The 17,953-nt window shown below is 38.1% G+C and overlaps 1 protein-coding gene across 2 annotated transcripts in view; it reads right to left on the bottom strand.

Moving 5' to 3' along the window:
• SMCHD1 (structural maintenance of chromosomes flexible hinge domain containing 1) overlaps positions 1-17,953 on the bottom strand; it is a 152,621-nt gene that overhangs the window by 51,163 nt on the left and 83,505 nt on the right. The window contains exons 26-32 of one of the 2 annotated variants that reach the window (XM_070420559.1): positions 10,579-10,727; positions 9,601-9,689; positions 8,317-8,435; positions 4,519-4,686; positions 3,375-3,500; positions 706-788; positions 54-211 (exon numbers count right to left, since the gene is read on the bottom strand). In XM_070420559.1, coding sequence (XP_070276660.1) covers positions 54-211; positions 706-788; positions 3,375-3,500; positions 4,519-4,686; positions 8,317-8,435; positions 9,601-9,689; positions 10,579-10,727 — 892 coding nt within the window. The remainder of the gene's footprint in view (positions 1-53; positions 212-705; positions 789-3,374; positions 3,501-4,518; positions 4,687-8,316; positions 8,436-9,600; positions 9,690-10,578; positions 10,728-17,953) is intronic. The other variant, XM_070420560.1, reaches the window with a different exon arrangement.

The raw sequence follows: 17,953 nt of genomic DNA, 5'->3' as shown, positions 1-17,953 counted from the left end.
TGTGAAAGGCAAATTATCATTACAAATTTATTTTAAAACTGTGAATTACTCACCAGTGAAAGTACCCCCTGCTAAAAATAAAGTATCTTTGTCATATTTAACATTGAGACGAATGGGTTTTTCAGGATCTGGAAGAATCATTAACTTAATTATAGGTCCTTCTATGGTATTCCTGTTATGGATGGCTTTCACCTGCATAGTATGTTTTCCTCTAAAAAGGAAAAAATGGGGGAAAGGATTCAAATTACATTAGTTATAATCTAAAAATTCTGAGAATTTATAAATAGTTTAACTCATTTAGGAAACTACTCTTGCTCATTCTATCACCTAACACTAAATAGAAGGCTAGTTTATTACTCTTTTCTTTTTAATTCCTCGCCAGAGGATATTTTTTCTATTGATTTTAGAGTTTGGAAGAGAGTTGAGGGAAGGAGGGAAGAAGAGAAGGAGAGAGAAATATCGATGTGAGAGAGACACATTGATTGGCTGCCTCCCCCAGGTGCCCCAACAGAGGGCAGGAATCAAACCTGCAACTCAGGTATATGCCATTGACAAGGAATTGAACCTGTGACCCTGCAGTAGTTGGGCTGACACTCTAACCATTGAGCTACACCGGCCAGGACAGTTTATTACTCTTAACTTCAGCAAATAATAAGAAAAAACAGTCTGTATAATACTAATAACCATTAAACTCTCAGTTCTTACCTAGGGTTTGCATAAACACTGAACACTCCCAAATTAGCCCTGCCCTTTTCATCTGTTTTATACTGTTGGTTTGAAGGAGTGAGCTAAAAATAAAACAAAATAAAATAATTAGAAAATTCTAGAGATGAAATTCAATTTCTCTATTACTAATTTAAAAGTTATAGTTGCATATACTTCTAAAACCTACAACTTTCTAATTTCACAAATACTGTATATTACAAAACTGGGGTTCTGGGGAATGGCATGGGAGAAATAAACATAAATACACACACACACACACACACACACACACAATTCAAGGCATCATAATACTATGTCCACTGTTACTTCATCTTTTATCTTTTTTTCTCTCTCACCCAAGGATATCCTTTTTTCATTGATTTCAGAGGGAGGAAAGAAGGGAAAGAGGAAAGGAGGGAGAGAGAGACACTGATGCAAGAAACATCAATAGGCTGCCTCCCATACTTGCCCTGACTAGAGATGGAAGCCAAAACCTAGGTATGAGCCCTAACCGGGAATTGAACGCACCACCTTTTGGTGTATAGGACAATGCTCCAACCAACTAAGCTACACCAGCCAAGGCTCATCGTTATCTTTATGTCTATCAAATGTGCTTCTAAATCTCTGTTGCAATACTACCTTCATAGTGATAACCAAGCTTCTACTTTCAGGTGATTAAGAATCAGTTGCCACATTTCCTAATAATTGGTTAGAAAAGTCTGTCAGCATTTTTATCTAGCAACTAGAGTCATATTCTTATTTGGGATAGAAAATAATCACTGTTTAACCCTCTTAGAAACAAACATTAAGAACAAAAGTGAATTTGTAAAGTGTGATAGCAGAAAATCACACTCCTAAAACCTAATACTTATTTCTGCTTAATGGAACCTAAAGATTAGATAACTACTAGTATAGTAGATGAAGAAAAAAAAAAAAAGCAACAGTTGGAGAGGCAAAAATGATAAGTGAAATGATAGAATAAAGTCCTATATTTGTACCTGTCACATTTACCCTTTGATCCCTTATCTCTCAACCCATTTTTCTCAAAATAGGCCCTAAATCCTTATTGCTAAGCCAGAGAAACAAGTCTGTTTCTGATTGCATAGCAGCAATATCATCTTTTTGACAGTTTATTTTAACCCTGATTACTTTACTATGAAAACAAGTCCATGTGGATCACAAGCCATTCTCGGCACTTTAAAATCCTGTATGTCTTTTTCTTTTTAATCCTCACCCAATGATATGCTTTTTGCATAAGGGATGACTCTCCAACTAACTCAATCACCAGCCATAGCTCTCTTATATGTGAGGATTGAAAACAAGTCCTGTATGTCTTTTAAGATCAACTTTTTAGGTCCTGGTAAATCCCTACTGGGGTTCTTATTGAACTGATAGATTAATTTCAAGGAACTGTGTATTTACATATTATCAACTGTTTTCATTCACTAAAATTATAAAATTCAAGTCTGGCTGAATATTACCTCAGGAACTCTCTCTGTGTTGCCTGGTAACAACCTTGCTGGAGCAAATTAATTCCCTTCAACCAATAGGAGGGATTGTGTCAAAACACAACTTTGTAAGAGACTGGCAACTTCTTGCTTTTCCCCTCATAGAAGGGCCTCCAACTTTGCACCAAGCATTCAAAGTCCCTAGTAGATTCTAAGCAGTTGGTTATCCCAGTATTTAGGTAAGAATACTTAATATTTGACTTCCTAATATCCAGCACTATCTTTGCCCCCAAATATTACAAGGCCATGTACATGACTGCCCCATACCCTAGAACAACCCAGGGTAGTTTCAGCAGCTATGCCTAGGCCCTGATAGGTACCGATCATGACTTTTTTTTGCTTATCCTCAGCTTGTAAGTTTCCCCAATACCTGTTCCTTAACTCATACTGCGGTCATTATACCTGCCCTTCAGTCACACCTCGTCAGTGTTATCTATTCATCCTAATCCAAAATCCAAAATCCAAAAATTAGTATCCTAATAATGAGGGAATATGCAAATTGACCATCACGGGTCACAAAGATGGCGGCGCCCATCCCCTCAGCCCCGCTGGAGTCCCCCAGTCCTTTCAGCCCCGCCGGGGGGGGGGGGGGGGGGGGAGGGGGGGGGGAGGGTTGGCAGGCACGGTGTGGCTGGACCCACCCTCAGCCCCCCAGGGCCGGCCCAAGGCGCAGGCAAGCCTTGGATGTCGGCTGCCCAGCCGCCCTGGGCTGCCCAAGGCTCAGGGAACCAGGGCCAGCCAAGTCTTGCGCTGCTGGCAGTGGCAGCAGCAGAGGTGTGATGTGGGTGTTGCCTTCCTCTTATTGCCGGGCGCCCCCTGCCCCTGAGGGCTCCTGGACCGTGAGAGGGGGCAGGCTGGGCTGAGGGACTCCCCCCATCCAGAGCATGAATTTTCATGCACCGGGCCACTAGTTACACAATAAATACTCAAAAGTCATAATTGAAGAATGCTGCTAACTTCTTACAGTACTTGTAAGATACAAACTTTATTTCCATAAAATAATTATGAAAAATCTTTAAGTTGATTTAAACTAAGCAAGTATAGACGTTATGTTATGTAAGACTACATTTAAAAAAAAGAAATGTGACACCTAAAGACATTATTATAAGAATGAAATCGAAAATTTTAAGTGAAAATTATTTAAGGACATTTAAAACTTACCTTTAAATTGTTAGCTTTTATGATATTTATTTTAACCAGTGGTACAGGTGCTGGATTATCCCACTGATCACAAAGTTGAACAATGAGAGGATGCTGTAATTCTTTTCCATTAATTACTGGAACAAACTGATACACATATAAATATGTGTCAAACAATATCATTACTATTTGTATACTTATAAAATCATCATAAAGTCTATCTCTGTTCTACTCACAAATGGTTTCTTTCATCAATTAAAATAAAATTTTAAAAGTCAATTATATTACTACTAATGATCCTCATAGAAATGATTAATAATTCAATAAAAGGTCAGGGCACATGCAGGAGGCAACCAATCAATGTGTCTCTCGCACAATGATGTTTCTCTCTCCCTCTCTCTCTCTCTCTCTCTGCCTCCTTCCTCTCCTCCACTCTCTCTAAAAAAAATCAATGGAAAAAATTCTCAGGATTTAAAAAAAAAAAGGAAAATCTCAAACTAGGGCACAGGCATGTAAACTCTTCTTAAATGATCTGCTTCTTTAGAAGTAAATTTTATCTACTACCATAGTCATATGAGTTCATTTTCCTTTAGAAAAAATGTAAGCTATCATACCAAAAGGTGCCTTACTATACCATAAGTAAATGCCAGAATCTAAACATTTCAATATTACAATTCTAAAAATTTAGTAAAAGCTCAACAAAAGTAACAGATTTGACAGGCATTTGCAGAATTAGATTTTAAGATTTAACTACTTGCACAGGAAGACATACTTAAGTTTTTATGGATATAATGACTTGATATCTGAAATATGTTTTGAACCTCCAATAAAAACATTTTTTTAAGTCAGTGAGAGAGAATGAAACAAAATTGGCAAAAACAAGTAAGAGTTTCATTATACTATTTTCACTTTTATGGATGCTTGAAAATATAACATATTTAGGATTTGAATTATTATACTGTTTTTTAACAAACAAGGACACAGTAATGAATTAAATAAAGTATAAAGAATCGTATTATTCTGTCCTTTTGCTGTCCTTTAACTGTTCCTATTGTTATCTGTTGTTCCTTAACAACAAAATATATCTGTTTTGATCCACTGATAAGCTGAAAGAAATAAGCCATGTGATATTAAATTCTTTCAATCAAGGCAGGAAGTTACTTACCTCCTTTAATTCTGGCCAGTCTATAAGGAGAAGTTTAGCTGGTGGTCCAGAAATTAGCTGTACTCGAATAAAGTCAGAAAACTCACGCCAAGTAAAACAAAGATCCTTATTTCCAGGAGGACCTGGAATAAATTTGATGCCTCTTACACTTATACTCTGTGTATTTTCCTAGTGAGGAAAAAAGTACATTGAGAAGATAGGAAGATGTGCTTCTGGGTAAAACAATCGCAAATAACTTGCACACATGTCAACATTGGCATACCATGAATTTCATTTCCTTCAGAGGAGAAACTGAATTTCTTTTTTTGTAAAGGAGAGATCTAAAAAGTCTGGCTATGTACTTTTATCTTTGTCTAAATCAGTGGTTCTCAACCTTCTGGCCCTTTAAATACAGTTCCTCATGTTGTGACCCAACCATAAAATTATTTTCATTGCTACTTCATAACTGTAATGTTGCTACTGTTATGAATCATAATGTAAATATCTGATATGCAGGATGGTCTTAGGCGACCCCTGTGAAAGGGTCATTCGATTGCCAAAGGGGTCGCGACCCACAGGTTGAGAACCGCTGGTCTAAATCCTATCTTATTTACACTGACATGGTCTCCTTTCTGTTCCCACATAGCCAAGCAGGTGCTTGCCTAATACCCTTTGCACTTGCTCTTTCCTCTGTTTGTAACATTCTTTACCAGATATCTACATGGCTTTTCTTTTGTTTGTTTGTTTTTGCATATAGGATATCTTATTCAGAGCGGTCTTCCCTGACCAATCAATATAATGTCACTCTATTCCCTTACCATGATTTATTTTTCTTCTTATCAGTCATGTCTTACCTACTGCATGCTCTCCAAATTACAAGGTGATCTCTAAGAAGGTAGAAGCTTTGATTTGTCACTGATTAATTCCTGGTACTTAGAATACTTAACACATCATATTAATGGAAATCAATAAAACTAGCTTGTAATTTTTACAATGTGATTGAATGATATAAACCAGTTACACACTGGCATGAGTACTGTTGTATTTGCATTTTAATACCGACTCTCAATGATTTCATCATCTTAAATTTCCACTGAGTACAAATTCATATTTTAAAAATTAGACTTAAAATTTTATGCTTTGTTTGTAAACAACTGTTTGTAGAATATTTTCTGTAAAAAGACATTGTAAAATAATCCACATTAATCTCCCCAAAACCCCAATGAGCACACAGCCAGCGGGATTTTTTAAATATTTTTTAAAAAAATTACCGAAACCGGTTTGGCTCAGTGGATAGAGCGTCGGCCTGCGGACTGTAAGGTCCCAGGTTCGATTCCGGTCAAGGGCATGTACCTGGGTTGTGGGCACATCCCCAGTAGGAGATGTGCAGGAGGCGGCTGATCGATGTTTCTAACTCTCTATCTCTCTCCCTTCCTCCCTGTAAAAAATCAATAAAATATATTTTTAAAAAAAAATTGAATATTCATTAGTAAAACATATTAAAAGTTCAAAATATGTAAAGTATAACCTAGAATTTCACATTTAATATGTTTTTATTGATTTCAGAGATAGGAAGAAAGAAGGAGAGAGGGATAAAAACATCAATGATGAGAAAGGAGCATTGATTGGCTGCCCCCTCAATGTCCTCCTACTGGGGATCGAGCCTACAATCTGGGCATATAATCTGATCAGGAAATGAAAGGTGACTTCTTGATTCATAGGTCGATGCTCAGCCACTGAGAAACACCTGCTGGGCTAGAATGTCACATTTAATAGTGAAACACCAAAAGCCCTTTTGAAGAGGTGATTTATTTTTTATATCATGTTGGAAGCTATTCTGGTTTTACTTCAAATCTTGAAAATGTAATCTGTTTATGCCTTTGCAAACTGTAGATAAGTACAAATAGAATTCAATATAAAATTCTTAAAGGCACTCTGTAAGGTCTAATGTTGAATTTATCAGAGGAATGTATTTCAGAATAGCAGGACATTTCATGTAGATGCAGAAATGGAATGATTTTAAGAAACAATGATATATTAAAACTACTTTTTATTTAAAAAACACAGAAGCTCTTTTATCTCTGCAGAGACTGGGGGTAGATTCCTGTTGTTTGAAAGTGAGTCAAGACAGTATATATCAGTTGTAAAATGACAGTTGGGCCCTAACCGGTTTGGCTCAGTGGATAGAGCGTCGGGCTGGGGACTGAAGGGTCCCAGGTTCGATTCTGGTCAAGGGCATGTACCTTGGTTGTGGGCATATCCCCAGTGGGGGGTGTGCAGGAGGCAGCTGATCGATGCTTCTCTCTCATCGATGTTTCTAACTCTCTATCCCTCTCCCTTCCTCTCTGTAAAAAATTAATAAAATATATATTTAAAAAAAAAATGACAGTTGGAAGAAAGAAAGTCTACTTGGCTGGAGAATATTAAGCTATAAAAGAAGAAAAGTGGGAGATTATGCTGTGGAGGAATACTACTGCGTATTTTAGGCCACACTAAGGTGATGGAGTCTAAATTTGTAATGTAAAATGCTGATAGGTCTGAAAGATGGCATGAGAACTAAAAACTGACAATGAATTTGGTCAGATGGAATAGGACAGAAAAACATGTCGAATGGGGCCTGCCTGGGAATGTGAAAACAGAGAATATATACAACTCTTCCAAGAAATTATACTATAAAAAAGAGAAATAGGGCAGTAGATGGACAAAGATTCAGAGCCAAAGGAAGTTTTGGAATGGTGGTGTTTTTTTGGGGGGTGGGGGGAGGTGTTTTTCAAAAATGAGAGGTATTGCAGCATGTTTATATGCTGATGGGTATGTAATGTAACTAAAGATGTAGGAAGACATAATTTAGGAGCTATGAGTGAAAGAGTATATGAGTCTGTGCATAAAGTAGAAGGAAGCAGATTGTTCATGCAAATCAGCAGTAGCAGTTATCTGCTTATTTCATTTATACATAGGGTAAAGCTTGACAATTGAAGAACTTGAAAGTCAAAGAGCAAACCTCAGCTTTGTATAGTGAACAAAACATCATTAAAGTTCTTCAGCAGTGCTAAGATCTAGTGAAAGTGGTGTTCTGAAAACTGGAAAATAGCAGCATGACAGATTAGTGGAAACAGAAACTCTAGGAATGGCAACAAGAAAGCTACTATGGTTATCTGTCAGGAAAACTGTAAAGGAGGATCTAAAAGGAAAAAGAGTCTTAAAAAGCATTAAGTGCTCTAAATGGACTCAACTTTACTTGGGCCTTAGAATTCCTCTTCTTTCAACTACTCTGTTCTCACAGGTTCCCTGAAGGTCTAACTTCCACACCTCTTTTTCCCTAAAAATGTCTTTAACCTCTCTAGAATACATTGTGTCTGCTTGTTTTAAATTGAAATAAGTGTACCACAATTCTTATTTTAAACTAATCTCAATTAACTACACAGTTGTAAAGTTTCACAATTACTTTAATAAAGAGTGTGAGCGCTTAGAAATTTGATTTAAACAACTGCATAAAAAACCGCCCTAATATGTATATCCAAGTGCTTATAGGTGAAATCATGTGATGTATAGAATTTGCTTCAAAAATGGTATGATAAGAAGGGAAGTAATGACTTGAAGTTGAGTGATGGGAGCATGGGATATATTTATACTATTTAATCTATATTTTGCATATGTTCAAAAATTTTAATTACAAAAAGGTTTTATAATTTCTTTTATGATTTTTTTTTTTGCTATAAACACTAAAATCAAATTTCTTTTAGTTTATTTTAGTTTCCCCCAAATTTTGTCATATATAAACCAATGGCATTAGCCAACTGTAGTGAAAAGCAGCCATACCTGAAAGGTAGTCTTCAACTGTGAGCTATCAAGTCCAATACCAGCAATTCCCAAGGCAGATAAAGAACTTGGTGAAAATGCTTGAATCTGATTTCCATACTGATCTGTAACTATTACAACTAAAAGGAAAGTTTGATTTCAAAGTGTTATCTTTTAATAAAAGATACAAATATCTATAAATACACTTATATACTTTAATAAAATTATGCCTAAAAACTCACTCTTTGTTCTTGTTTGTATTTTTATAAAAAAGTTATACTCACTTACCTTATAATCAATCACAACAAAAACATCAAGAATATATATATATACATTTGAGTTTATTCATTTAAAATGATGCTGATGCTAACCAGATTTTTACCATAAAAATTTGAAGAAAATAATTTATCTAGATCAGCAATTTTCAACCAGTGTGACCTGACACCCTGGTGTGCCATAAGAATCTGTAAAATGCCGAAGCCGGATTGGCTCAGTGGATAGAGCTTCGGCCTGCGGACTGAAAGGTCCCAGGTTCGATTCTGGTCAAGGGCATGTATCTGGGTTGCGGCCACATTCCCAGTGGGAGGTGTGCAGGAGGCAGCTGATCGATGTTTCTCTCTCATCGATGTTTCTAACTCTCTATCTCTCTCCCTTCCTCTCTTTGGAAAATCAATAAAATATATTTAAAAAAAAAAAAAAAGAATCTGTAAAATATGTAATACCTGACTATTTAGTCAGGGACACTGACCTCTTTTCCCTTAGATTGGCAAATTAAAAAATGACAATGGCTAATATAACAAAAGCCGTGCAGTGTGAATGTCCTGTCTTAAACCATAAATATAGAGATCATATAATAGAGTTGCTTCTTACTAATCAAATTGCATAATAAGGTTGTATCTGATTAATTCTTGGTACCAGACATACAAGTATAGGCACCTGATTTTTTTAAAAAGTCGCTCTGGAGCAAAAAGGGTAGATAATTACTATTAGTTTATGTGTAAAACAAGAAGAAAAAGGTTGAAAATCACTGTTTTAGACATATGAAAAATATAGGATGAATATGTGTTCACTGATATGAGCCAACGTTTTTTCCAACACATTTTTTACCAAATTAATTTCACAGTATGTCAGCCTGGGCAAAAATAGTGAAAACACTTCAATCTTTTCTGACAATGGATTTTAAACCAGTAATTGTATATAAACCCAAAGCTTTCCTTTCAGATTACATATGTCAAAACATGAACATAAATACGTATTATATAAGCTTTTGTGTTTTGTTTTGTTTTTAACGCTGGACATACTAACCTATTTCCCCTTGAAGCTCTTGGCCCATCTGTACTGTTTTTGCTCCTTTCAACTCACACTTTAGATGTTTAGGTTCATCAGGTAGGGGTCTGAAATTGGTTAAGTTAAAAGGTTTTAGTCACACCATTCATTGTACCAAAAATTTCAAGTAGTTACAATATGCTAAAGATATATGTATCACTCACTTTCTAAAACTCAAATGTAATAATTCCCCTACAAATAACCCAAGAGTAAATAAAGGCAGCTTGCAAAGAGTATAGAATACTGACAGAAAAAAATTACATAAATGTTAAATCATAGTATCTATGCTGGATTAAAAAGAAATTATAACGAGAGCACTGAGAAAGAAAAGAAGGTTAAGAATAACCATTAAGAGATCTAACTATAGTTGGAAAGTAGTACACCTGAAAATTTTATGGAGCTACTTAAAGTGTTGGAAAAAGTATGAAAATGGGTAGAAGGCTTGAAATGAAGGAGGTTGCCAAAAAAGAGATGGTCAAGGAAGTGACAGGCGAAGGTGAAAGATAAGATTTTTAATATATTTATCTCCCTCCCCCTTTTCTATCAGTTCTATATATTGGGTCTGGTTGGAGTTAGCTTTGAAACTCATCAATAACCAAGGAATATTTCCTTCTGAACAATACATTGACTAATAAGGCTGTATATTTCATACTTGTCGTGTCTTTCATCTTGCAGGTGTTTCACTGTTGCTTGCACTAGGAAGACTTTCCTTTAATGCAAGTTCTGGTTCTTACAGATACTAGAGGGCCAATTACTTAAGCACAGGGCTATACTGATATTAAAAACTAATCACTATCTCCAGTGAGGTTTTTTCCCAAAGACAACCTACTGTATTTCACAGAAATTGTGAAATTTCCTACATTAAAAAGAAATTTTAAATGAGTGCTTTTGAGAAAAGTATTTTTGTTGCCATATGCTGAATTTTGAAATATCTCCACGTGTAATATGTCCACAAACCTTACTGTAAATGCACTTTCCAAAGACACATGATCATCCTGAAATGAAACCTGGCAATAACGCATATCTTTTACAGATGTTGGTACTTGTACATCAGGAAGCAGACCTTGCAGCAAGTGTTCTTTGTTAATCTCAGGAGTCCAATTAACCTAAGAGAAAAATTACATAGTTAACAATAATAAGAAGTTTAGTCTAATATCCTCCTACTGCCAACTATCGTACTAAGTGAAGACTCTTAAAGTTAAATTATAACCCAGGCTCTCTCCCTCTGAGGAAAAAGAAGTCTCCCTTATGACCAGAATGATGGTGGGTCATATTATATATATAAAAGGCTAATATGTAATTTGTCCCCACGGGAGTTCGACCGGGAGTTTGCTCACTCACTATGACATGCGCTGAACACCAGGGGGCAGTGCGAAATAAAGGAAGGCCCTGGCCAGCAGTCAGCAGCTGGCTTCCCCTCGATAGTGCCTGATCGCTGGCCAGGCCTAGGAACCCTACCCATGGATGAATTTTGTGCACCAGGCCTCTAGTTATTATGATAAAAAAGTACCTTCTATGTTGTTTTTGCTGTTAATGTTGCCATATCTTTCAATGCAATATAAAAATTCTTAGGTTATTTCTTTAGAGTTTTACTACAAGATTCTCACGGTGATAATTATGGTTTAAAAATAATATATAGATCAAATTATATGATCAATTCTGAGAGGTAATTTTCGTTTTTTAAAAAGAATCTTATTAATATGGACTTTGAAGAGATTTTGAGTGGACCTTTGTTCAGCAAACACAGAAATTATGCCCACTGATGGTAATTACCTCTGGCCACACCTTTTGGCTTTAATCCATTCTTTTGCTAAATCTTTATATATATATATATATTTATTGATTTCAGAGAGGAAGGGAGAGGGAGAGAGAGATAGAAACATCAATGATGAGAAAGAATCATTGATCGGCTGCCTCCTGCATGCCCCCTACTGAGGATTGAACCCACAACCAAGGCATATGCCCTTGAGCGGAATTGAACCCATGACCCTTCAGTTTGCAGGCTGACGCTCTATCCACTGAGCCAAGCTAGCTAGGGCTAAATCTTTATTGTTGAAAGTTTTACATATGTCCCCTTATCTCCCTCCCCCCCCCCATTGACCTCTTCTAGCTTTAATCCATTCTTGAATACTTTTAGCTCTAATTTAATTTTGCACCTCTTGCATTCCATATTTTAATTTGTTACTAGATCCATATTTTAAAGTTGATTATCCCACTCTATCCTACTTTTAAACTTCCAATCCTTTCTATTTAAGAATTTTTTTTAGCTCAACTTCGTTGTAATTCTTAAATAATTCGTATTCTAATATTTTCATCCCAGTTTATGATGCTCTAATCTGTTTAGTCACCTTTTAATCTTTTTATTTATTTAAAATATATTTTATTGATTTTTCACAGAGAGGAAGGGAAAGGGATAGAGAGTTAGAAACATCAATGAGAGAGAAACATCGATCAGCTGCCTCCTGCACACTCCCCACTGGGGATGTGCCCGCAACCCAGGTACATGCCCTTGACCAGAATCGAACCTGGGACCCTTGAGTCTGCAGGCTGACGCTCTATCCACAGAGCCAAACTGGTTAGGGCCTTTTAATCTTTTTAAACCATGTTTCATTCTCATTTAGTCTTTATTATACTTTTTTTTTTTTTTAATAATGGAAGCAAGTAGGAGTTACACAAAAAGCTGTGCTATCCCTTCAATGAATACCTAGTTCAGTTTGGGTTGACTTTCCTCAATATTGAAGAATTATATAAAAACCACAAAAACCACTTTATAGACTATACATTTAATTTATTAAAATAATAGTATTTAATATCTTGTATTATCAATGAAGAGGTGTATGTTTTAAAATCTCTGGAACCCAAGAAACATAAAACTACTAGATGTGAGGCAAAAATGTGTCAAATGTAGGCCACAAGCTCTGAGAATGGCCAAAAGAAAGGTATATACAGGAAGAGGCTCTCCAGTCAATTCTTCTTCACCTCAATAAGAAGAAGAATGTGGAACTAGTTTAGAAGCCAGGTTCCTTGGCACCACTTTTAAACCACTCAGCCAACTCTGCTGATATAGGGTAAAAATGACTTGTGCCTCCCTTTCAGGATTATTTCTCTCTCAATCCTCTCTTCTCTTATTAATGAGGGAAAACATAAACGAGCTGGAGCAGAGGTTATTCCAAATAAAATTTTTACAATAAGGTCAGTTGAACCCCTGGTTAAACAATTCTTTAAAATATCAGTTATTATTTTTGGAAACTCAAGATGACTATAGGACATGACAGTATAAAAAAATAAGTTCTACATGTGTCCCACAACAGCAACTGCCCAAATATTTAGATAATTAGAATCCCTTGCATAAGGGTCCACAAACGTTGGAATTCCAGAGATGGGAGTATGTTTATCTCTAATTGCTTTAAATGAACCTGGGGTTTTAAAAATTAGTTTCTCACATAAAGAGGAGTTTTCCCTCTAAGAATGTCAAAGGGAAAAGTACAGTTTGTTCTGCCTATAATGCTTGGTTTGAAAATGTTTGTTCTAATGCAATTAAAATAATAGGGAAACTTTTGAGTATAAAAGCAATTTTACTTTACAATAGTTGAACACAAAAAACTGTTGAGCCAAGCCATGCAGAATATATAAAACACACACCTCAAACACCTACCAGCCTCATCAGCCAATTATGTGTATTGAGCTACATGAACACATTTAGTGATTTCACAAGCTGCAAACCCTTCCTGTACCCACTTCCACAAGTAAACTCACATATTTTTTATAGTGTTCATGGACTTCTTAATCATTTAACATGTGTTACTGCTACTGTTTTTGGTACTATTTTATTAGTTTCCTTTTTTTTTTTAAAATGGGTGAGTGATGAGGTTTGAGTATTGTGCCTCTAATTCCCATTTTCCCATAAACCCTGTGTTTTTTATTGCACCATTTTACACACAATGACTTTTAGGAATTTACATGTTTCATTACAGCATAATTGATAGTACTTTTAAAGAAGTAAGCAATCTACTTTATGTGATAAAAATTTAATCATTTTTATTTGGGTCTCTGTTAAGTGAGATGTTAAGTTTCAACATATAGATTAACCCATTTTAGGTACAAATGATATATTCAAATGTCAGCAAACTGATGAAAACCACCTAAAGTTACTGAGAACCTACTAAACTATTTTCTAAGATCATGCTTTTAGCAATTGTTATACAAATTTGAAGTGGCCAAATCAGGACTCTGTATAATTAACAATACTGCTTCATTATTTACCTTTAACAGACCTTTTATTAGGGCCTTCAGAATAGCTATGAATAGATTGCTGCAGTAAGATGGTGATTTTGATTGTGGATACAGCAATACAGCTGGCCAGGTAGTGACAACTAAACAAAATACCAAACATTGGAATTTGGTTTTAAGTGTCAAAATCATGTCACACATGAATCATTCACGTTTCAGTCTAGTGCATGGAAAAAAAACTCTTATTTAGCCTAGAATTATAAATGATGGTAGTATTTCTCTTTGGTAAGATTCTTCTTAGAGGTTCCGTATAAAACTTCTTGTTCAGAGAGTGACATCAGAGGAATGGAGGTGTGAGAGAACCCTTGGCCTGTCCCCGTAAACTGTCAATAAGTTAACCAACTATAATTCAACAAAGAAATCCCTGCTTAACACAGATGCATGCCTGAGACCTGCACACTGAAACATCTAAAGGTGAACAAAAAGGAGTAAATGGGAGACAAGAAGGAAAGCACAGACAGCCCCCAGAAGTAGGCCTGCAGCCAGGAGCTCCTGGTCCAGTTGGGAAAGGAAGAAAGCTGGTGGTAGCGCATGCATCCTTGGGCTGGAGGAACAGAGAGCTGCGGGGAGCAGCCCAGCAGGGCAAGCAGTGAAGAAGCGAGTGAACAGTGTCTGAGACGGCAGATGCCTGACAGAGCACACAGGGTTCTGCCCTGCAGCTTTCCACTGTTGGGCAGGGCAATGGTGTTTCACACAAAGAAACAGAACCACAGAGCCCTGCTGCCACTTGGAATCCGAAAACTTGCCTCACATTGTTCTTAGAGTCGGGTCCAGGAGCATATCTATAATAATAAAAGTGTAATATGCTAATTAGACCAGACATCCTTCCGGAAGTCCTTCCGTCCTTCTGGACAAAGCTGGGGCTGCAAGGGAAGCCTGGGTCCTGGGCTGCCTGCTGGCAGCCGGAAGGAAGCCTGGGTCCCGGGAACCGGAAGGAAGCTCGAGTCCCAGGTGCCAGAGCGAAGCCAGTGCCGGTAGCTGGAGGAAAAAGGCCGCATCTTGCACGAATTTCATGCATCAGGCCTCTAACTGTCTGTAAATCAAGAGCTATTGCAGTAGAACTGCTGTTTCCCTCAGTGACTGATCCCCAGGAGGAGTACTTGGAGCATAACCCCACGAGGTCAGGGATCCCCATTATGGTGAGGGCATAACAAATCCCACCCCTAAGCAGCGCAGCTGTACTGTCTTACGGAAGCTTTATGGAAGCCGTGGAGGTCAACCCTGAGAGATCACAGAGGTAAAAAAATCTTGCAATTCAGCATCATCTACTGGAAAATAGTAGAAAGACCTTTTCATTAACATAGGCAGATATAAATGCTTAGGCAAAGGAGAACAGCAAACACTACTAATAACAACAGTAACAAGGATGATCAGAAAAAAAATGAAAAACCTGCAGAAGCAAGCTGGAACACTGGGAAGTATCTTATCTAATAAAGAGGGAATATGCAAATTGACCATCACACCATAACGGTCAAGATGGCTGTGCCCACAATGGAGGCAGGGATTCCATAACACAAGATGGCTGCACCCACAGGAGAGGCCGAGTTCCTGTAACGAGCCTTAATGAGCAATCAGCAGGGACCTGAGGCTGCGCCCCCCACCTGGTGGGGCTTGACGGGGGACCTTAGGCCATGCCCCCCACCCGGCAGGGCTTGATGTGGGACCTCAGACTATGTCCCCCGCCTGGCGGGGCTTGACAGGGGACCTCAAGCCATGCCCATGCCCGGGTGCCGGACCGGGGGACCTCAGGCTGCACCCCATGCCCCAGCACCGGGACAGAGGACCTGAGGCTGTGCCCCCCACCCGGTGGGACTTGACAAGGGTGGGGCCGGCCGGGTCTGGATCTAGCCCAATGAGGGTGGGGCTGGCCAGGTCTGGGTCTCATGCGATTTCGAGGTGCACGTGGGTGGGCAGGAACCCAACTCTGGTTCCCGTGGCGCACCCCAGAGTCTGATTTTCATATACATTTTACTAATGTATATGGAGGAAGATTTTCATATGCATTTTACTAATTTTCTTTCATCTCTGACACTTCTATTATAGAGGAAGGGAAAATAGCAATAGTAAAGTATTTCCTCTAATTAATTCCCTTTTAATGCTCATGAATTTCGTGCACCAGGTCACTAGGGTGATATAAATGACAGATTTCAAGACTGCAGTTCTGAAAATACTCAATCAGAAGTGAGAAAATACAGACAGACAATTCAATGCACCCAGAAAACAAATCAATGAACAAAACAAGTACTTTACCAAAGAGATTGAAACTTTTAAAAAGAACCAATTAGAAACCCTGGAAATGAAGCATGCAATTAAGGAGATTAAGAGTGAACTACTGAGCATAGAAAACAGCCAATCATGGAGAAAAGATTTAGTGATATCCAAGACTAGAGGCCCGGTGCACGAAATTCGTGCACGGGGGTTTGGGGGGTGTCCCTCAGCCCAGCCTGCACCCTCTCCAATCTGGGACCCCTCGAGGGATGTCCGACTGCCGTTGAGGCCTGATCCCGCTGGACATCCCTCTCACAATCCAGGACTGCTGGCTCCCAACTGCTCGCCTGCCTGCCTGCCTCTAACTGCTTCTGCATGCCAGCCTGATCACCCCCTAACCACTCCCCTGCCAGCCTGATTGATGCCTAACTGCTCTCCTGCTGGCCTGATTGTCCCTAACTGCCCTCCCCTGCCAGCATGACCACCCCCAACTGCCATCCCCTGCAGGCCCGGTCCCCCCCCCCCCCCCCCACTGCCCTCCCATGCTTGCCTGGTCCCTCCCAACTGCCTTCCCCTGCTGGCCTGATTGCCCACAACCTATCTCCCCTGCCGGCCATCTTGTGCTGGCCATCTTGTGTCCACATGGGGGCAGTCACCTTGTGTGTTGGAGTGATGGGCAATTTGCATATTACCTCTTTATTAGATAGGATAGGAATTTAGAAATGACACAGAGGTAAGAGGAGAGAGAGAAGTGAGCATAAAGAAAAATGAAAACAGCTCTAAAAGAACTGACTCCATTAGAAAAAGCAATATTAGAATTTAGAATTATAGGCATTCTGGAGGAGAAGAAGGACCATGGAACAGAGTCTATTCAAACAAACAGTGGATGAGAACTTCCCAAACCTATGGAAAGAACTAGATCCTCAAATCCAAGAAGCAAAGAGAACACCTAGTTACTTCAATCCAAAGAGGCCCTCTCTAAGGCACTTGGTTTAAAAGCTGTCAAAAATTAATGACAAAAAATCCTCAAAGCAGGCAGGGAAAAGAAGGAAGTGACCTACAAAGGAAAACCTATCAGAATTTCATCCGACTTCTCAGCAGAAACTCTATAAGACAGAAGAGAGTGGAACCAAATATTCAAATATCTGAAAGAGAGAAATTACCAGCCGCGAACAATATAACCAGCAAAATTATCCTTGAAATATGAAGGAGGAATAAAGATGTTTCCAGACATACTAAAGCTAAGGCATTTTATCACCAGAAAACCTCCATTACAGGAAATACTCAAGGGAGTTATTTTACCTGAAACAAAGAACGTAAGGTCACAACACCACAACTAAGATCACCAAAAAACCTACAGCATAAACAGGGATAATTTGTGACAACAAAAACATAAAAAGAAAAGAACCATGGCATATATGCAACTTTATTTTTTTACAAACCTAATAGTAACCACACACAAAAATCCCCAAACCAGGTTATATAGCTTAAGAAGGGAGGAAAGAAGTATGGAATATCACAAAACAAAAACAACGAACAGAAACACATAGAAAATAAAACCAATGGAGGCACAGAGCTACCAGAAAACAAAAGATAAAATGGATATAGGAAATCCCCATACACCAATAATTACCCTAAATGTAAACGGTTTGAATTCACCAATAAAGAGGAACAGAGTTAGAGTGGATCAAAAAACAAAACCCAAGCATACGCTGCCTACAAGAGACACACGTAAGATGCAAAGATAAAGGTAGATTCAAAATAAAAGGGTAGAAAATGATTATCCAAGCAAAACTTCTTATTCAGAGTCTTCCAAACATAAAGTAAAAAAAAA

This window comes from Myotis yumanensis, unplaced genomic scaffold (genome assembly GCF_028538775.1).
Source record: "Myotis yumanensis isolate MYYU_CA2020_CCGP unplaced genomic scaffold, mMyoYum1.0.hap1 SCAF_7, whole genome shotgun sequence".
NCBI lineage: Eukaryota > Metazoa > Chordata > Mammalia > Chiroptera > Vespertilionidae > Myotis > Myotis yumanensis.
Note: the sequence above shows the minus strand (reverse complement) of the source record. Positions and strands in the feature narration are given on the sequence as shown.